The 20,001-nt window shown below is 29.7% G+C and overlaps 1 protein-coding gene across 1 annotated transcript in view; it reads left to right on the plus strand.

Annotated features, from left to right (window-relative positions):
* Nucleotides 1-1,475: 1,475 nt before the first annotated feature.
* LOC123296206 (voltage-dependent T-type calcium channel subunit alpha-1G-like) overlaps nucleotides 1,476-20,001 on the plus strand; it is a 103,335-nt gene continuing 84,809 nt past the window's right edge. Inside the window, exons 1-2 of the mRNA XM_044877667.1 lie at nucleotides 1,476-1,602; nucleotides 5,668-5,899. Of these exons, the coding sequence (XP_044733602.1) occupies nucleotides 1,504-1,602; nucleotides 5,668-5,899 (331 nt within the window). The 5' untranslated portion in view covers nucleotides 1,476-1,503. The remainder of the gene's footprint in view (nucleotides 1,603-5,667; nucleotides 5,900-20,001) is intronic.

Here is a 20,001-nt window from a genome sequence, read left to right on the forward strand (position 1 = left end):
ATATTTTAATGAATCAAAGAGTCGAGTTTTGTAAAATAATATGGATGATATTTAATATATGAATCAATCGACCCTTATCAATTTACCAGCAAATAATTATAATAATATGAATCATATTCTGTTACACGACATCAACTTAAAATACATCTATTACTTTATCACCAACAAAATAAAAACATCACAGAAACATATTTTGTAAATATAAATAATCAGTTACCATAAATCAAGAGACAGGATCAAAAAAGGAAAAGAAACTTTTCAGAAAAAATATTGTTTGAATGTAAATTTTTTACTTATTTCTGGGCGAAATTCATACAGAAGAAAAAACTGAGTGGATTTAAATAGGCTTTATGTATTATTAACCGGTATTTTTTATTTTCTTTAAGGCCCTTTGTTTCTCGAAGAAACTTGATTCTTCTAGCCTTCAAGCGTGGTTCTTGACCACTAAAACTTTGTTTTAATATTTTAATTTCCTGTTTCACCCCCCCCCTGAACTGCTCCTTTACCTTTCAAAGCATACATTAGAACTCAGCGCCTTTATCTCTACAAAGCTTGTTGTAAAATATAAGCTTGACTCACTTTTTCACCCATCTTAATGTCCCCTCGACTCTTGTGACATCACTAAAATATCCATTTTGGCAACTGATGTTATAAGGGGCTGAAATTTGAGAAGGTATCGGTAAATTCAAGTCTAAAATCATTTGCTTCTTTTCAAGAAAATTTTAATTACTTTGAAGGGTTCTTTTTCAGTGAGGCGTTCCTAAGAGGTAACATTTACAATTTTTCTAGACTTGTGGTCGGGAAACATTACATTCTGCTTTTCAAATAACGACCTCAAGACTCGTGTGCGATTTTGAGATTTTTTTAACTTCCCAGAGGAAGTTAATATAATGGGGCCGATTTTGAAAATCTCCAGTTTCACATATTTCCGCGGTTTCAGAGCCGCAATATCCGAATCAAACCTTTTCAATGTGATGTCTGTGTGTGTGTGTGTATACGTATGTTATGACATTAACACGTGACTGAACTTATTCGACGCGTAATCGCGAATTCAAGAACTGAAAGGTTTTCAGCAGAATTAGTTGAGCCGTTTTTTGGTAGTAAAAAAACTGGAAAAAACTGAATGAGCAGAATTTGAAAAGTGAATAAAACACATCATTTATCTATGGAGGTAATGATCAGGACAAGCTGCAGTACATGTTCGAAAAATAATCTATGAAGGCTAACAAGACCTTTTTTTAATGTTTTTTCTCCCTCTGGGAAGTTATTCGTGTGGACTACAGGGGTCGCACTCACACGACTTCAATACCACACTGACTATGTACCTACTGCCAATTTTTATTTTTTTTATTTTACCAATTTTAAAATTTTTGGAATATTTTAGCATAATTTGTTTACATACGTTTTACATATTACATATTACAAACAGATTTATTCCAGCTTTTCAAAAATAAAATATTTGAGCCTTAATTCAGTATATTCACATGGTTTGAAAGGGTATCCATGTTGATAATCCTTTTAAATTGTATTACATTAGGGATGTATCAACCATGCAGTGACAACACGCATGAATGTAATACAAACAGATGTAAAATATTACAGGTAAGTGATATGTAATAATACATACTTACTTTATTTAATATAAGAAAATATTATTCATGTAATAAATCATTTTTTTTGATATATCTTGGCATTATCTTATTTATTTTACTTTTTTATTCGAAAATTTGGGATTAGCTCTATTTGCTATAAAAAAATTGTTGCATTTAATATATCAAACAACTGTCTAGTTTATTTGAGAACTGAATGATTAAGTTTCAGATAAACGTTCGAATACAATTTAAAATCGTCGATCGAATTCTTTTTTTTTTTTGGGATGAAATTGGAGAAAATCTGGAAATATTCAGCCCTTGTATAACTTAGCTTCGATGAATATCAGTTTTAGATAATTGCTTCTACCGTTAAAGAAGTAATTTCCAAGATGCCACTTCTCGTATACGTTTTCAGTCGGTATCTTAAAAATTTATTATCAAATCGTTAAACCAATGTGATTTCCATCAAATTAATTCTGAAACAGAACGTTTTCTGTAATTTTTCTGGTATCAACTGAAGAAATGTTCCAGGATATCACTTCTCGTATAGAATTTGAGTCTATACCTCATAAACTATTTCAATCGTCGAAGACATCAGATTTCAGTACTTTTTCATCAAAATTCGTGTAGAAAATAAAATTTATCAAAAGTAGGAGACAAAAATTAATTCGACTCTTTGTTTCCTCATTTCATAAAATCACAACAAATTTTTTGTTTTAGAATTTGATGAATCTTGATTTAAAGAGTTAATTTGACTCAAATAGTATATATATTTGGCTCATTTAACGATTAAGTGGATATTTGCTTTTGAGATATTACCAAAAATGTTCGAAAAATTTTTATTATGGAGTAATTAAAGACATAAATCGAAAAATAATCGTCAAATGGGACAGTTTTTTCTGTTTTTCTTTAAATAATCCAGAAAATTGCGAAATTTTCGATTAAATGATATTTCAGAAACTTGTAGTCTAATCCTTGAAGAAATTTAAACTGATTAAATCGAACTAAATCGGATAAAAAAAAATATTTGGCCCATTTTAGAAATTAATTACTTCAATTGACTCACTTATAGGAATAGATAATAAATATCTACTCCTATTGGCTCTCTCTGGATCCGCACTTGTGAAGTAAACCATTTCTTTGATTGTTTTTAACGCCGATTTCATACTTAGTAATGTTTCGAATTACACATTTTGCGAAACACTGTTTCAAATCATAAAATTATTCAATAACGTTTAAATATAGTACCCTAAACCGATAGTATTACACTATCGTCTAGTATCGTTTAGTACAAGATAGTAATTACAAATTCAAATTATACAACAAAACAACTTATGTTATATAATACTTAAAATATAATCTAAGTAAATACCTAGAATATGTCTAGAGAAGTAAGTCGATTGTTCTATTTAAGATACCTACCTACGTATGTTACAATGTCCGTGTAGTGTATCTACTTTGTATACTCATCTTCTTATAAACATGATATTTGAATGTCAACAAAACATCTTTCTGGAGAGATGGAAAACCCTTTTTAGACGGAAGGAATATCATTATGTAGTTTAACATTTTCCTGTAACATTGTATTGTTATTATAATATTATTATCTTTCATATTACTTACATTTGGAAAATGCTATACCAAGTGTCGAATAAGTAGTGGAGTGACCGATTTTCTCCGAGCAGCGACATATAATCAAAAAATGATCTGAACAAAAATTTTAGAATTTTAAAAGAGTTACTTACCTAAGATTTCTTCACCCCCCCCCCTGCATTGCTAGATATCAAAAGCCCTGAATATAACTTTTAAAAACATAGAAATTTAGAAATTTTTTAGAATTTGTTAGATATTTTTTTATCGAAATCGATCTTGAAATAGAGATAAATCCAGTTCTTGAGTAGCAGTCACTGAGAAAACGGCTAGTAATGATGGACTTGACTTGAAGTTGAAATTTTTTATCCCTGGATTTTAGGTTAACATGACCTCTTATATTAGCCTAGAAAGCTAGAAATCAAATTACTTAGTAGGTAGTTTCTTTGTAATTTTTCGTTTCTTTCTATTTGTTTAATTCAATGATTCCGAAAGTGGTCCATATAACTTTCCCAGAAGTCCACGGGGTCCCCATTACCTTCATTTAAGCAGGTTGCTTCATAAATGAAATAACGCACATACAAAGATAATTTTTTTCCTCGTACACCCCACTTTGTCGAAAAATGTGTCAAAACACATTTGAAGTTGATGCATTTTCAAAATTGTAAATTAAGCTAATCAGGGAGTCCATACAAAACCGAAAAATATAGCAAGTAGTCCACGATACCAATAGTTTCGACACATCTGGTTTAAATGAAGATACCTAATGTGTGATTGAAGTGTGTAGTTTCGCCCTCACATGAAATGTGGTATAATATGTTATTATAGAAAAAGCTTTTTAAAAAAATTATGTATGAGGGACTTTGACTTATATAAAGCACACAAAAATTGTAAAAATGTAAAACAAATGTAAAATTTTGTTTCATAATAAAAATTCTGAGTAATAGTTTTTATTATCTCACTTTTTCTTATTTCGGTGAAATTTCAATGACTGCGTTAATAATTCCACATACTTGAAATATGATACATCAATTTATAGTATATTTTACCTCTTTAATTATATCTAGAAGTCATATTGTTCGAAAATATACATACTTATCTAAAATTCTGCGCTCTTTGAGAAATCCAAAAATAATGGTTCTAAATTTCAAATTTTTAATTCATTCTGGTATAACCTACAAGTTTTTTTATAAGTCGACAACTTTTTTGAGGATCATTTTTTGATTTCTGGTATGTGTTGTAAATAAATTCATCGGTCTATAACTTATTTGACGTGCTGTATATTGTTTGTTACTAGTGCCCATTTGTAAAATAGAAATAGACTGCATTACATCTTTTTAATCCTATTATATAAAGAAAATGTAAGAGTATTATTGTACATTAAAACAGACCTAATTTTCATTTAAATATGTTTGGCAAGTCCAGAAATTAATATTTATTTTATTTTGACATAAAATTTTATTCGAACTATGTGAATTAATCAAACCGACCGGCTCAATGGTCCTGCGATCTAAGTCGTCTTTATACCGTTCGGCTACCGATAGGGAGGTTGCGGGTTCAAACTCAGACAGCGGTAGTGTGAACAATTATAAAATTATAATTACTGTGGCCATAAAATTGATTACACTGTCGCCGCTTGGATAAGAACGAAGTAACCGACTCCGCTCCCATCATAAAAATTTAATTGTATATTGGATGTAGTTTAAAATAAAATAATACATTAAGATTTAAAAAATAATGATGTGGGTGGCCTCAATCAATCACTGAGGTATAGAGAGAACTACTCCCCAATTTTCTTCGTTTTGGATTAGTTTAAGTTTTATGAAATTTTAATAAATTTTTGCCATCGACAAAAGTCCATTTAAGACTATGGTTCTCGAAATATCAGCTTCATGTGGCTCAAAATTAAAATCCAATGAACCAGACCACCACATTTTGAAACAGGCAGGCAAATACGATTTTCGTATTTTTTGGATCAAAATTACAACCATAAAAATTTATTTTCACTGGCGAAAACGATGCCGCCGGCTAACATTCTTTCAGAATTAAGGTTCTCGGGATATATATGTAAGCTTCATGGGATTCAAAATGAAAATCCAATGCAGCGGTAAGGTCACATTTAAGGTAAAACTACCTTAAAAATCAAAAATTGAATACCTTTTCATTAAAATTGAATACAGAATTTCTTCCCTTTTCGAAGGCTTATTTATTCTTGGTGAAAACGATACTATTTCTGGAGTCACTGAATATCACCAATCTTGATCGATTTTAGGCTTGAGGGTTTCCATAGCGAAAAATGCTGTTACAACCGACTGGACAATGTCTCGATATTCTATACTAGATAAATGAATAGCAAAATGTATACATAATTTTCTCAAACCTAAAGGAAAAAACTAAAGCTCCAAAACTACGCATGGTTAAATTACCTGTTATTGTACAGAATTTTTTCTTCCTCCCTACTACTAATTTTTTTATTATGTTACAGGGATTCGATGATTTTATTTTCGCATTTTTTTGGTTAGAAATGACAATAAAAATGGTTGCAATGGGTGTATATGGTAAAGGTACATATTTAGCAGATTCATGGAATCGTTTGGATTTTTTCATTGTATTATCGGGTGCATTAGAATATTGTTTAAATGTTGAAAATATGAATTTATCAGCGATACGAACAATACGTGTTTTACGTCCATTAAGAGCTATCAACAGAATACCAAGTAAGTGAAATATTTTTATAGCTTTGTTATATTATTATTTTTTTAGAAAGTGACTCCTATGCCGTCGCTAATCTCATTAAAAAGATATGAAACACTGTATAGCTAAGCCAGAGATACTTAGAGAAACATCTAAGGTTTTTAATTGGCAACCAAAATTTTTAGATATCTATTTGGATTCTCTTTTATTTTATTAGACAAAATATTGAGAAAATAATTTTGCTATATGCGACAATCTGTGTCTCAAATTAGAAAAATACGATAACAGGCTTTAACTGGGTTTCTTTGAATAAATAGATGAATTTTAGGAAAATCATAGTAATTTACGGCAATACTGTTAGTAAAAAGTATCTTCTAGTCATTCCATTGACTGCTACTTTTTCTTAAATTTAAACCTGCTTATAACTGCCATATTGACTTCTTGGCGTGATTAGCGATTTTTTCAATATCGCTGGCCATAGAGTATCTTTCTTTATTTTTATAAGAAAGAAAACTTTCTTACAAGAAGTCGCATATAGCCTCAGTTTTTCAACTTGAGTACTTTACTAACTCAAAAATATAAAAAAAAGAGATTTTTATGGATTGACTACCTCAGGCAATTTTCATTTCTCTATTCATTATACAGTTATTGAATTTTTTTCTTTCTGAGTAATATGTGAATATAAAATTTCTTATTCTCTACCCATTGGTAGAACGAATACCACTTGAGTAATTCATAAGTTATGAGTTATACAGAACGTACTAGAATTAAAGTTAAATAAAACAATTGAAAGATACTTTGTATAAACTAAACATTATTTCAATTATTGCTCACAAAATTGCTAATTTTAAATAAATTTATTCATTTGACGATTAAGTATAAACTTTTCCGAGATACTATATTTTGTGCGAAAGTCTAAAGATTTCTACAGAAAATCGATACAACGCGTGTATATGACATAGCCTTAATGTACCGAATATATCAAACGACCAATTTAAATGTTTTGATGATTTCGATCGTAAAAAAGTTCTACAAAAAAAAAATATCTTATAAGCCTATTTAAAAAATGTACTTGTTCATTCGTTTTGCGCTTAAGCGCCTGAGATATATAAGCTTGTGCAAACAGTAAGCAATACACAAATGTAGACTTACGAAGTGCAAACGATAGAAAAATATAAAATTAGAAACGTAATATTTTTAACAAGTTTATAAATTGTGTAATGTAAAGATATGAATTTACGTTTTCTAAAGATTGCTTTATAAAACGATGAAAATGAAAAAAATGAGTCAGCCCTAAACTAAGGCCGGTATGCCAATATTACTATAAAAAATTTTTGGAAACACAATTTTTTTGTTGTTACACTTTGTAACCATAGTTTGTAAATTTTCATCCAAGCATATTATTTGATATGAAATTAAATAGAAAAAAGCTTTAAAGTACATATAGATGTATATTATATAAATTTGATTTTTTACTGTTCAAGGATAAAAAGTTTTCTGATACTTTAAAGTTTTTTCTTGTTTCTTTTCTCTCTTAGTAGGTTAAACACCAAGATTAAGTTGCAAATTTATTTAGTAGAATTTATTATATATCTTTCCCTTTTAAAATTGTATTACATATAAACTATGTAGGTATGCCTATTTATATATATTTTTTTCTGGATTATTCAATAACTTGTTATAATTTATTACAACTGATTTCACCCACATAAAAAAGAAATTGCAAACCAGTTTTCCTTTAGGAACATGAGAGTTTATAATTTAAAATAATAAGGGATTCAATTCGATTTTTTTTTTATGAAAAATTTTCTCATTTTAAAATTTATAATTCATTAGACATATGGCTCTTTTTATCAATTTTATTCTTTTAAATATTTTTATTTCCACAAATATGATACAACAATTTTAAGGACAATCGTTAGCCCAGGAAAAACGACATTTTATTTTAGTGGCAAGGTAATAGATGGCATTATATTTAAAAAAAATTATAAAAACGAGGATACTTACTTTTTTTACCTTTAATTTATTTAAGGCATAATGTCCGTTAAAGTTCAATTCATGAAAACATGCTGACATACGGTAATACGCATGTTTGTACATTGTTTTCTTGGTACCAAAAACAGTCTTTAACTGGGTTTCGTTTCGATAAAATTGAATAGATAAATCAATATTATGGAAACCATAGTAATTTACAACAATACTATTCCAATATGAATGAAATATCTAATAAAAAATATTTTCTAGTTATTCCATAAACCATTGCTGTTTTTTTTTAAGATTTAAGCCTGCTTATTACTGCAATTTTGACTTCTTGACATCATTAGCAAATTTCTTATAACGCTGGCCATGGAAGATCTTTCTTTATTTGTATAAGGACGAAACTTTTTTATCAAAATTCGCCATAAATTAAGGTATTATTAAGTTGTATTTAAACAAAATCTATAAAAAAAATTTTGATAGATAATTTAAAAAGTTTTAATCTACTGGTACATTTTTGGTACAACTTTGACAGCGAATCTTATTTTTAATTGGCTGATAAAAAATTTTGAGTTTATCAATTCTCAAGGGAGGGGGGGAGAGTTATAAGTTTTCCATCATCTTTCAAAAAAACATCTTTAAATATGTACACATACATCTGACTTTCTAAGATATTGTGGTATCGTTTGCTTTATATGACTAAGTTTAAAGGATATTGTGGAAGGATTTTATAAAGAAAAATTAGGGAAACAAATTCTTTCAAACAATGAAGTTAATTTTAGTAATACAGTCGAGTACTCGTCTACTAAAAGAGGCAGCTACTAAAAGAAAACTTTTGCCAATCGAATCGCGTAAGCATCTCAAGATGTTTAATTATTTAAAAATTAATAATTCATGATTGGAGTATATTGAGTCAAAACCTTGAAAAATTTTTTCTTTTTAAATAATATGCACTTAGTTAGTATATTTTCAAATACAATGTTGAATATTTCGTCGTTTGTATTTGGGGAAAATATTAACTTGTTGCACTAAAACATATTCAAAAAGTTTAAGTCTTTGACCCACTTTCTCTGACCTTTCAGAATATTTAATGAATAAAATATATAATTTTCTTTATTTACATTAAATTTATAAAATGTTATTCTAAATATTTTAAACTTGTACGAACCTTTATTGTTCTTAATAAACTTTCCACATATTCACGGTGTAACATAAAAACGTGAAAAAACTTTGAATTTTCTTCCATTCATTCAAACAGGATCACCAGAAGATCAGCGTTTGTAAGTAATCCTTTTATCGGTCCTGTGACGTATGAAATTATTTACTCATCTGGTTTATTTTAACGAATCGATGCTAACTGGGCCCAAGAGAAATGTTTTATCTCATACGTGAACTCTTTGTGACAGAGTTTTATCAAAATTCCTACTGCACTTGACTGCTTTCCTTAAATCTTGAGGCTGATTTGTGAACCTTTTTGGCATGATTGAGTTTCGTACAAAAGTAGGTCTTTTGAATCTTATTTGGTCAGAACCAATTTATAATTCCTGGATATTAGAGGCTCTAGAGAACTTCTGAAAGCATCCTGAATCTGTTCCCCGAATTTCAGATACACTTTATAAATAAATAACTTGATCAACTCAGATACACTCTGTAAATCTTGTAGCTGGTTTGCGATCCTCTTTGGCATGGTTGAGTAATTTTTTTTCATAGTGACATCTACAATCAATTTTATGTTTATTTAAAGACTTCCACACACACGTCTCTTTCTAACCTCGCGCCTGTAAGCACCTGCTTACTTTGCCTTATGGATAATCCACCTCTGCCTTTGAGCTTTATTTGGTCAGAACCAACTTACAATTCCTGAATATTTGCTTCCTTAAAGGCTCTAGAAAATTTCTGCAATGGTCATTAATCTAATCCGCTGATTTTTAGATACACTCTATAAATGTGTAAAATAATAAAGTTTAATGTTCAATAAAAGTAACAGCACCCACCTGGCTATGTTTTATATATATACATTACTTGGTTCTTATAAAATATAAGTACATGAAGCATAATAAACTTCACACAAGGTAATCATTCATATATTATTTATTTATAGAATATCTAAAAATCAATATTCTTTTATATTTTATAACACTACCAGATATGAGATAAATGTTTATATTAGATATTAATTTTATATTATTATGATTATCTTTGTTCATATTAATTATTAAAGAAGTGAAAAGTAACTTTTTTAAACCATGTTCATATTTATATTACCCAAGTATAATATAATAAATACTCACATAGATGTGCATCAAGTATTGGTTATATAGTATCAGACAAATCAGTTTTCTTGAATTCAATGAGCATCGTCAATGATGTAATCATCAAGCTGCTAAAGTCGTACCACGGACCACGAACTTATGTCATACCATAAGTACAAATTAACAAGCATTACACCAAGGAACAGAAAGGGTGCTTATTTAAATGATTAATACATACTTGAAACTTTCTTTTGGCGACTAGACTTCTTTCGAAAGCGCTGCGTTTTCAAATGATCATGATAATGTTATATTTAAGCTATCGGTCTGAAAAAACGCAACAGGGAATTTTTCGGACACTGTGACCACTTGATAGCATTAGTAATTATTAAACATTTCGACAAATATATTGCACCGAGGACCTTGTTCGCCACCGAACATGCCATACTTAAGTATTTTTGTTTTTCAATACATACATGGGTCACTTTTGCTGAATTTTTTAATAATTATTAATGTTATCAAGTGGTCATAGCGTCCGAGAACTTCCATGCATTCTTTCTGATCAATAGCTTAAATATTCCGTTATCAGGCTAATTTGAAAACGGAGCACTTTCGAAAAAAAGTCATAGAAATAAATTTGGTGGACTCTGCAAAAGGAAGCCACTCATAAAATTTCAAGTATGTATAATATGTCTAATCATTTAACAAAACACCCTTTCTGTCCTGCGGACTTACGGTCTACATAGTTTTAGAAGTGGAAGCGAAAAGTAACTATTGAGAAGGTTAACAAAGCATTGTGATTCTCTAGGTGCATCCTTGTTATACTGTAAGTAGGTATAATGTAAGTTTTAATTTTAAAATTATAACTAATTAACTACACTCAACTGAACTAAGTTTCTTTTGTGAACAATTTGAATCAGAATAGTCAATTTGACGTCATACTGTTATATGACTATCCTTATTTACAATCATTTCACAAAATTTGCAATTATTGAAAAATTATCCCAATCAACTTTATTCCTATATTACGATCAAAAATACTTTTATTTCTTAAGGTAGCATGTCGATAAATCTATTTTTTTACAAAATGAATTAAAACTTTGAGTAAATGTTAAGAATAGACTCTGGGAATTGCTAAATTTAAAATATTTTGCTCGTCGATTATAAATATATTCACTATAAAAGTTGGAACTTTTTGCATGGAATAAACATACCAGATGGCAAAAACTAGCACATAACAGTCTTTTTTACACGAAATGTTTTTTGCACATGAAGATAAAAAGATACCTCTCAAAAAGATTTCGTTAAGGAAAATTTTGTATACATGGTGGGCTATTTTAATATACACCTGAATATCTCGTTTTGTAGTTATCGTAGTAACTACATCATACATTATGTAGTAACCAATCAAAAAATAACTTCAACAAAAGTTGCAGAGTTTGATGGAGGTCGTCATGTTCTGTCATCAAATTGGACCTAATTGTACGGGTTTATTTGATTCTAAACGGTACGAGATGGAAGAACATTTTAAATTGGAAAGTTAATCCTCATAAAAAAACTAAGATTTTTTTGTTGAAAACATTTTTTCAAAAAACGTTAGCTTTCGTAGGTAAACGTGACTTCAAAATATGTCATTATTGCATTTAATTGAAAGAAAATACGCTTGAAGTTTATCGAAAATTGTAGATGAAAGTCATGGACACAAGCGACTGTCCTTGGATATAGCTCCGAAATTTGACGATTTTCGAAAAAATAGTTTAGATGAAAAATGTTAGTTTTTTATGAGGATCAACTTTCTAATTTAAAGTGTTATTCTATCTCTTACCGTTTATGATCTAAATTGGCTATTAAAGAAACTCGAAGAACTGAGTCCAATCTGATGTCAGAACATGATGCCCCCCATCAAACAGAAATTTTGCTTAAGTTATTTTTTGATTGATTAACTACAAAACGAGCTATTAGCTATTATAGATTAAAATGGTCCACACTTATCAAGATGATGTCTCAAATGTTTTTTTTTTTTTTAAATAATATGTGGTGTAATATATGATCGTAACAATGTGTTATAATTTATGAATAGGAATACGATTGTTATGTTCGAGAAAGATCAATCGAGACATTTACGAAGGTATTTATTAAGTTTTATAGCATCGTAAAGTTCTCTTTTTACAATAAAACGCACAAAACAAAAGCAAGAATATTTTTTATATGATTTTTATATTTGTTTTGATTTTGATAACACAAAAATTTTATGTGTTTTATTGCGTCAGGTATATAAAATATGTTCAAATATAAAAATAAAATTCAAATATTTCAATCGGCTTATTTTTTACGCATCGTATTTTAGCTTGTTTCGTAGACGTTATTGGTTTTTTTATCTTGTATTGTTAATATGAAACAGTTCAAAGTTGCATTTCGGAAGCAATTATAGGAAAAGTTGTATTACCAAGAGTTTAATGTATATAGAATGATTCTGTAGTTTTTCGGCAAATATTGATTTTTACTAAACAGGAATGAATTGTAATGAAATAAGGCTATTTTTTCAGAATGCAGGAAAACTAAAAACTAATTGTCAATGTGTTTTTGCTTTCGAATAAACTTAAAATAAAAATTTTATGCGAAAAAACCAATTATTTAGATTATTTGAATATAACAATATTGCATATTTTGTTTCAACACTTTTTGGCATTCAATCACTTATAATGTTAAAAGCTATTTCTGCCTTTTGGTTACATGATCAATTTACTAAGCATCCTAAATAAGTATTTACACTTATTTCATCCATTAAAACTTATCCATCGATTAAAACAAAATGCTCCAGCCTAAGATTCTTATAGAAAATAAAATATCTAACTATGATCTTCTAATAAAAAATGCTGCCGCATCTTCGAAAAATTAACGTTCATTAACCTTTTGGTGCTATTCGATTCAAAAAGCTGAATCTTTCAGATAATTTCTTCTTGACTTTAATTAACTACTTCGAGCAGTATTGAAAACTAGTTTAAACTTTGTTACGGGTACTTCAAGGACTATAAAAACCTTAAGTTCAGTATATTGGGATCACCAAAAAATTTTGACTATGTTAATAACATTTATCCGATCGGCACGTAGAGTCGATTCCATTTCCAAAACTATACATTGTCTATAATTAGATCAATAAAGCCAGACATATAGCAGATATATATGTCGCAGCAAACTAGCATAATTAGATATTCAATTAACAGACTAGCCTTTTTACTTAACCAGTCAATTAAGCTAGACAAATGAGTTTAACAAATGAGATCGCTGACGTTTAAGTACTTGTCTAGTCGAGTCGTTTAAATTTAGCTCCGTTGGAAACCAAAAATATTGTAAAAATGGTACAATGACGGATGGATTTACATAAAGTTGGAACTAAGTATGAGAATATTAAAAACTAGTTTTCATGGCAAATTCTTTGAGAGTGACTGTGACAAGTCAGTTACAATACGGTAGTCAGCGTAGTCCAAAATCTTAGTTGTAAGGATATTTCATTTTTTTTTTTTTGTCAAATGGTCACCTTATTGTATGAATGGCCTAAACATCAGCCAGCCAGTTTATTAAATATTGTATTAGACGCTACGGCTGAATATCATTTAAGCCGCTAGTTTAATAAAAAGGCAAGGTTGTTCATTGAACGGTGCAAAGTAAGGCAGTTGGCTGCGACATATATATCATATATATTTAGTAGCCAAAGTAGTTTTGTGTTCACAAGTTTACAAGTGGGTATGAATAATGAATCTCCTAGGAATCTGATTACTCTCTCGTAACGATAGATTACAGTACAAGTTGTTGTTGCTGCTTTTGTTTATAACGATTTTAATTCATAAGTGGTAGAATTTAGAGAATTGTTCCAGTATTATTTACACATATCTATACTGTAAAATTATTTTAGAACTTTGTGGTACATTCGAAGCATTATTATCAACAATTAAAACCAGATTATTTGTTAATACCAAATATGGAGGTAAACTTTCTGTTTAGTAAAGTACTTTTGTATCTGCTTCAAAGGACGGAATAAAAGAACTTGTGTAATCGGATCTGGTATTTGAAATTACACAAATTATATCTCAAATTGCTAAAATTTGAAATAAATGGGTTGGGTGCCCATTAGCATACTTTGTCATTCATAAATACACGTATAGAAATTGGTGTATGAATTAATTATACTTAGCCTAACCACTTCGAAAATGGTCGTTAGTGGTGCGTTCTCTTTCGTGCACTTCAAAAATCTAGGACCATCCTCACAGGTTTCAATTTGACGGATAACCAGTTTTTGTTAATCCGGAAAATAATAAAGTAAGAAATGCAAAATGTTTTGGTTCGACATCTGGAATTCTCTCTTATCCAATGTGCGGATAAAGCTATTTTTGCTTTTGTTATTCAAGTATCTATCTTAAAGAATGGAATAACAAAAAACGGATATCCGTGAAATTTTATCCTACAGGGACGATTGAAAACATTCGAGTCACGTGAAAGGGAACGTCCCACTAACATGTATTTTAAGATAAAAAAAACTTATTAGGCTAAGCAAAATTAAACCGCACATCAATTTGTAAAGGTGTATTTGTCAACGACAATGTGTGCTGATGGGCGTCCAACCAATATTAAGTATTTAGGTTCAGATTTAGAATTCGGAGACTCTGGAGCTAACATTGGGTGGAGGCCCGTTAGACTTTTAGTTATGAGTAAACTCAAGCTGGACAACATATAGAATACAATTCAAACGTTTATTCTTAGCATTTTACTCATTTACAATCGTTTTGCGAGTTAAATAACCTAAGAATTAACAAAAAGTAAAATATTGATTAGTATTGCGTGGGAAATTTGTATGTAACATAAAAATCCCAAGACCACGACTACGCCACGGAATCTTTGGTCCAAAAATTAATGTTTTGGCTAGTGATTCGAACTTGAATCAAGTTTATATCGAGTTACAGGCGGTCAATCTACTTCAAATTTATGATAATTGTATTATTATAATATCCTTAAAAATATTTAAAAATTTAGAATTTTCTGATACCTGATACTACTTGTTTTTTACACTGTAAAATGACGAAAATGATCTAAAGAATTATTAATCCAAGAACGAAACATACAATAACATTACGTTGAGATTTTGTGGTAAAATTCTAATAAATCCTATTATTCACACAGACAATAAAAATGTATTATCAATTCGTAGATAAAAACTCGTTTTTTTGTTATATTTTAAACTTATTCGTCCACTTGGGGAGGTTATTAATATTTTGTGGCATCAACACCATCGTTTTCTATTTGAAAGCGTTTAGCCTCGAGAAAAACGTGACATGAAAATATTATCATTATAAAAAAATATTTGCCAGTATTTTTTTTTAAATTCATTATTAAAAAAGTTGTTTTTATAAATATATTTGACATTGTGACACTACAAACTTTTTATTTGATTTCTCTTTGCACATATTTTGTGTCTGTGATAAACCTTAAAATAAAAAAATCGTTTTAAAAAATTAAAAGAACCCGACTAAGTGAACTAAAAACTGAAAAAAAAACCCCGTCGTTTATATAGCGACTTTAGCAGTCAGGGCTCATTAAAATTTAGATCGGCTCAAATCTTCCCATTAATGGGTCCCGGCTGCTTAAGTCACTATTTAAACTATTGTACTTATTTTCTTCTTTTTAGTTTTTTTTATGGTCGGGTTTTTTGATTTTTTAAAATTTATTCTTCTATTGAACACTTTTTAGTTTATTAGCAATACCTAATCAATGATACCCCACTTAAAATTGTTCGTCGACTTTCATTTTCAGTCTCTGTATGTATGTTTGGTCCTTTATGGCGCCCTAGAGACCAAACGCGTAAGCCAATTTAAATGATACTTACGTCAATTTCTGTGTCAATTTAATAGCTATTCAAGGATTTCCCACTTAACATAGTTCGTTGACTTTTTTTCTCACAATATCGCGTCTTGTGATATCTTCAGTAACCATCTCAAAATTTAGACAAATCGATTGACATAAGAATCATTAAAACCGGCCCACGCGTTTGGTCTTTTGTGTGTTACAAAGGAACGCACATAAATACATACATACATACATATATAGACTGAACACTACCTTTACTTTGCGTCGCACAGTCAGTCGAGTAAAAATATAGTTAAATGTACCATGAATTATAATTTTTTTCATATGGTCAAATGTGGATATAAATTATGCGGTAAAGATTCTTATGAGACCTTAATTTTTCAATATTAATGATTGACTATAACCACTCATTCACACGTGCGCGGCCTAATCTTTCAATATTGGATACTATCATAGAAATCATTCGATAAATGTGATAGACTCTCCAAATCTATTGGGCTTTTAAAAATGTTTTTAACATGTCTATTTGAGACAGAATGAATGACAAGAATGATCAGTACCTTTTATAGAACACTTTAAAATTAGTTTTAAACATCTCAACTTTTCAAGGAAACTCAAAAGCTTATTACTTAAAAAACTCATATCGTAATTTCTCTGTTGTTCTGTATTCTCAAAGGGGCTAAAAACAAATTTTACTTTATTATATTATAAATATAATAAAGTATTGCCATCGAAAAAAAATCGATATCGGGGTTTCAACGGAAATACACGTTTTGAGGGCCCCTGAGGGTCCATTGGTATGTCGGTATGTCTGTAACCAAGCTCGAGTCTTCAATTTTCAACCGATTTTTCTCAAATTCGGTACATAGGTTCAGTTTGGTCATAATTCCAGATTTTTTCCCTAAGCCTTTTTTCAAGAATACTTCCCTCTAGGCCAAAACAGGATTTTTGGGGTTTTCTCAAAAACAGCTCTAACGATTTCGATTAAACTAGGCACAAGGCTAGACCTAAAGGTGTTCCTAGGCTTGTTATAACTCCTCTCTGGGACCCCTCCCTCTGGAACCGTGGAACTGGAGGGGATGAAATTGTCTAAAGTGGTCAAATCAACCCTACCCCAAATTGATCAAATATTATTTAAAATGTCTTTTTCAGTAACTTTTGTAACTTGGTAATATTTGCTTAACCTCACCCTTACCAAACTACATCCTTCTAAATATTATATTAAATCCAATAAATACCTAAGCCTGTTCCTCATAATTATCCAAATTGTTCACATAATCAAATAAATCAAATAAAGAAATAAATTAAACTTAATTAAGCCAAATTAGTGAAGTTAAGAAACTGAAGCTTTTCCTTCTTTTTAAATAATTCTTACAATCGGCTGCTTTTAATTAAAAATATTACAAGAATAATATATCAATTTTAAAATATTATAAAGTCTTGTCCGATGTTTCGGACCGTTTATTTGTGTTGTGATCACTTGTTTCAAAAAAATCATATGGTGGTTTTTATAAAATTAAAACTAACTGTATCCTAAAATCTGGAAAAGAAAAATATATGTATATTTTTACAAAATAGGAAAAATAATGAACAGATGTTATTATTTCATTTGAATTCGAAAATAGATTTGATTTGCTCTTTTATTATAATACATATACACACAAAAAGCAGTATGCTAAATGTTTTTTTTTTATTCAATTGTTTTTTGCATCAACAAAAATAAACAAAAAGTCTTTTGTTTTCTGTAATTTTTATGTTATTTATGTTAAAAAATGAATTGTAGTTACAGAGTCTATAAAAATTAAAAATTTAACTGTCCGGTGCATCGTGTCCTAACAATAGCCAACTTTAAATTTAGTCTCGATTATAACATACCTTAAATATTTTACACTCAAAATCTCCGAACATATATTCTCTTACATCAGCTTTGGAAGAGATTTTCAGAAAATATGATGTTGTTTCTATTCTTAACTTCTTTTTAGTAGGCAAGAACACCAAGTCGACAGAAAACCTGCAACACTGTAGGACATAGATATTAATAATCATCATAGGAACGTATTTTTCAGGTTCGAAACTTACTCTTGGTTGACATGAACATTAAGCTACCGTTCCAGCACAGTAAGAAAAACAGGGTTGAAAAAAATTCCTATCAAGTAGTTTCATTCGTGATGAAAAAGGGTCTGATGTAGTAGTGAAACTGCCTCACTATTCAGCTAATAATAATATTTACAAAGGCATGCAAATTTTCGTAGCACAAAAATTTTTTGAAAGTGAAATTTACAAAATTTAAGAAACCCCCGACAAATTTTTTGTGTACAGAATCCTAAACTTGCACTTGAACACTCTGCATTAAATTTCCTTTTTTCTTAAAGGGTGCGGAGACCTAAACTCGCACTTGAATCTTAGTTAAGAACACTCTCCATTAAATTATAATAATAATAATAATGGGGATTAACCTCCTTTTCTCTGTCATGTATGCCGATAACAAAAGCCATTCACATCATTATTTGTTAATCTTTATTAAACAGTCAGTTACTTCGCTCTTATCCAAGCAACGACAAAGTGATGATTTCTACCGCCCCAATATTTATAATTGTTCACACTGCCGCTGCCTAGATTCGAACCCGCAACCTAAATCTAATTAGACAAACGGTTAAAGTCTATCGCCAGAGACCGCTCGGCAACTTAGGCTCTCTCTCCATTAAATTACCTTTCATATGAAACAAACAAAATCAAAATCGATTCATCCGTTTAGGCGCTACGATGCCACAGACAGACAGACAAATACAAACACATGGTGGTCAAAGTTATAACACCCTTTTTTAAGGTTGTGAATCTGATAATATTAATCCGGTTATTGAAACAGATCAATATAGAATTATAAAAATAATATTGCCTACATTGGCTGTTCAAAAGAATCACACTACAATATTGAGGCCCATTTTTTTATTACATTTTCGCCGATTATTTCAGCTCCTCAATTATTTTAAGATTTTACATCTTTCATGCTTATACTATCCATCACACTAACCTACCACAACTATTAATTTAATTAATTTATGTTCCGACGATGGAAATCGAAGGCGGAAGTCGCCCAAGGTATACCGCGTATGTAATTGATTACGCTGTAATCAATCAAACTGCCAAGGTTGGCAATAACTATGTTAAGATATATATAACATTTTCTCATGGTTAAATCTTACATTTATATTATAATATATTATATAATTATATATATATATATATTTTATATACCATGCATATATGTAATATGCAACTAAGTTTAGTCCCAAGTTTGTAACGCTTAAAAATATTGATGCTAAGCAGAAAATTTTGGTATAGGTGTTCATAAAATCACCTAATTAGTCCATTTCCGGTTATCTGTATGTCGTATGTCGTCTGTCTGTCCGTCTGTCATCAACATTACTCAAAAACGAAAAAAGATATCAATTTTTATAGCGTGCTTAGGACGTAAAAAGTGAGGTTGAGTTCTTAAATGAGCAACATAGGTCAATTGGGTCTTGGGTCCGTAGGACCCATCTTGTAAGCCGTTAGAGATAGAACAAAAGTTTAAATGTAAAAAATATTTCTTGTAAAAAAATAACCAACTGTTGTTTGAAACATTTTTTCGTAAATATCACTTTTTACCCGTGAGGGCGCAAATTAGGCGTAAATTGTATAGTATATAATTATGGGAATCAGTTATGTATGTATTTCAACAATCAACTCAGTCAACTGTTTGTTTTCACTTTTTTTTTTTAAATTCTTGGAAATTTATAATGAACTAAAATTATTCAACACATTTTGTGAGTAATTTATCACTGATGTCTATCCAATGTAATATCGTTTGTTTGATTATGTATACTGAACTGCTCGGCATGCATTCATGAACAGATCACATTTACTTCCTTTGTCATCATTAAATAATATTTGTATTCGCCTGAACGTAGCAGTTTCAAGAATATTTTCTTGCTATTATTCCATAGCATTAATCATTATTATTACTGGTAAGAGCTTTTCTTTTGTTAAATATTACTGCA

The sequence above is a fragment of the Chrysoperla carnea genome, chromosome 3 (assembly GCF_905475395.1).
Source record: "Chrysoperla carnea chromosome 3, inChrCarn1.1, whole genome shotgun sequence".
Classification (NCBI taxonomy): domain Eukaryota; kingdom Metazoa; phylum Arthropoda; class Insecta; order Neuroptera; family Chrysopidae; genus Chrysoperla; species Chrysoperla carnea.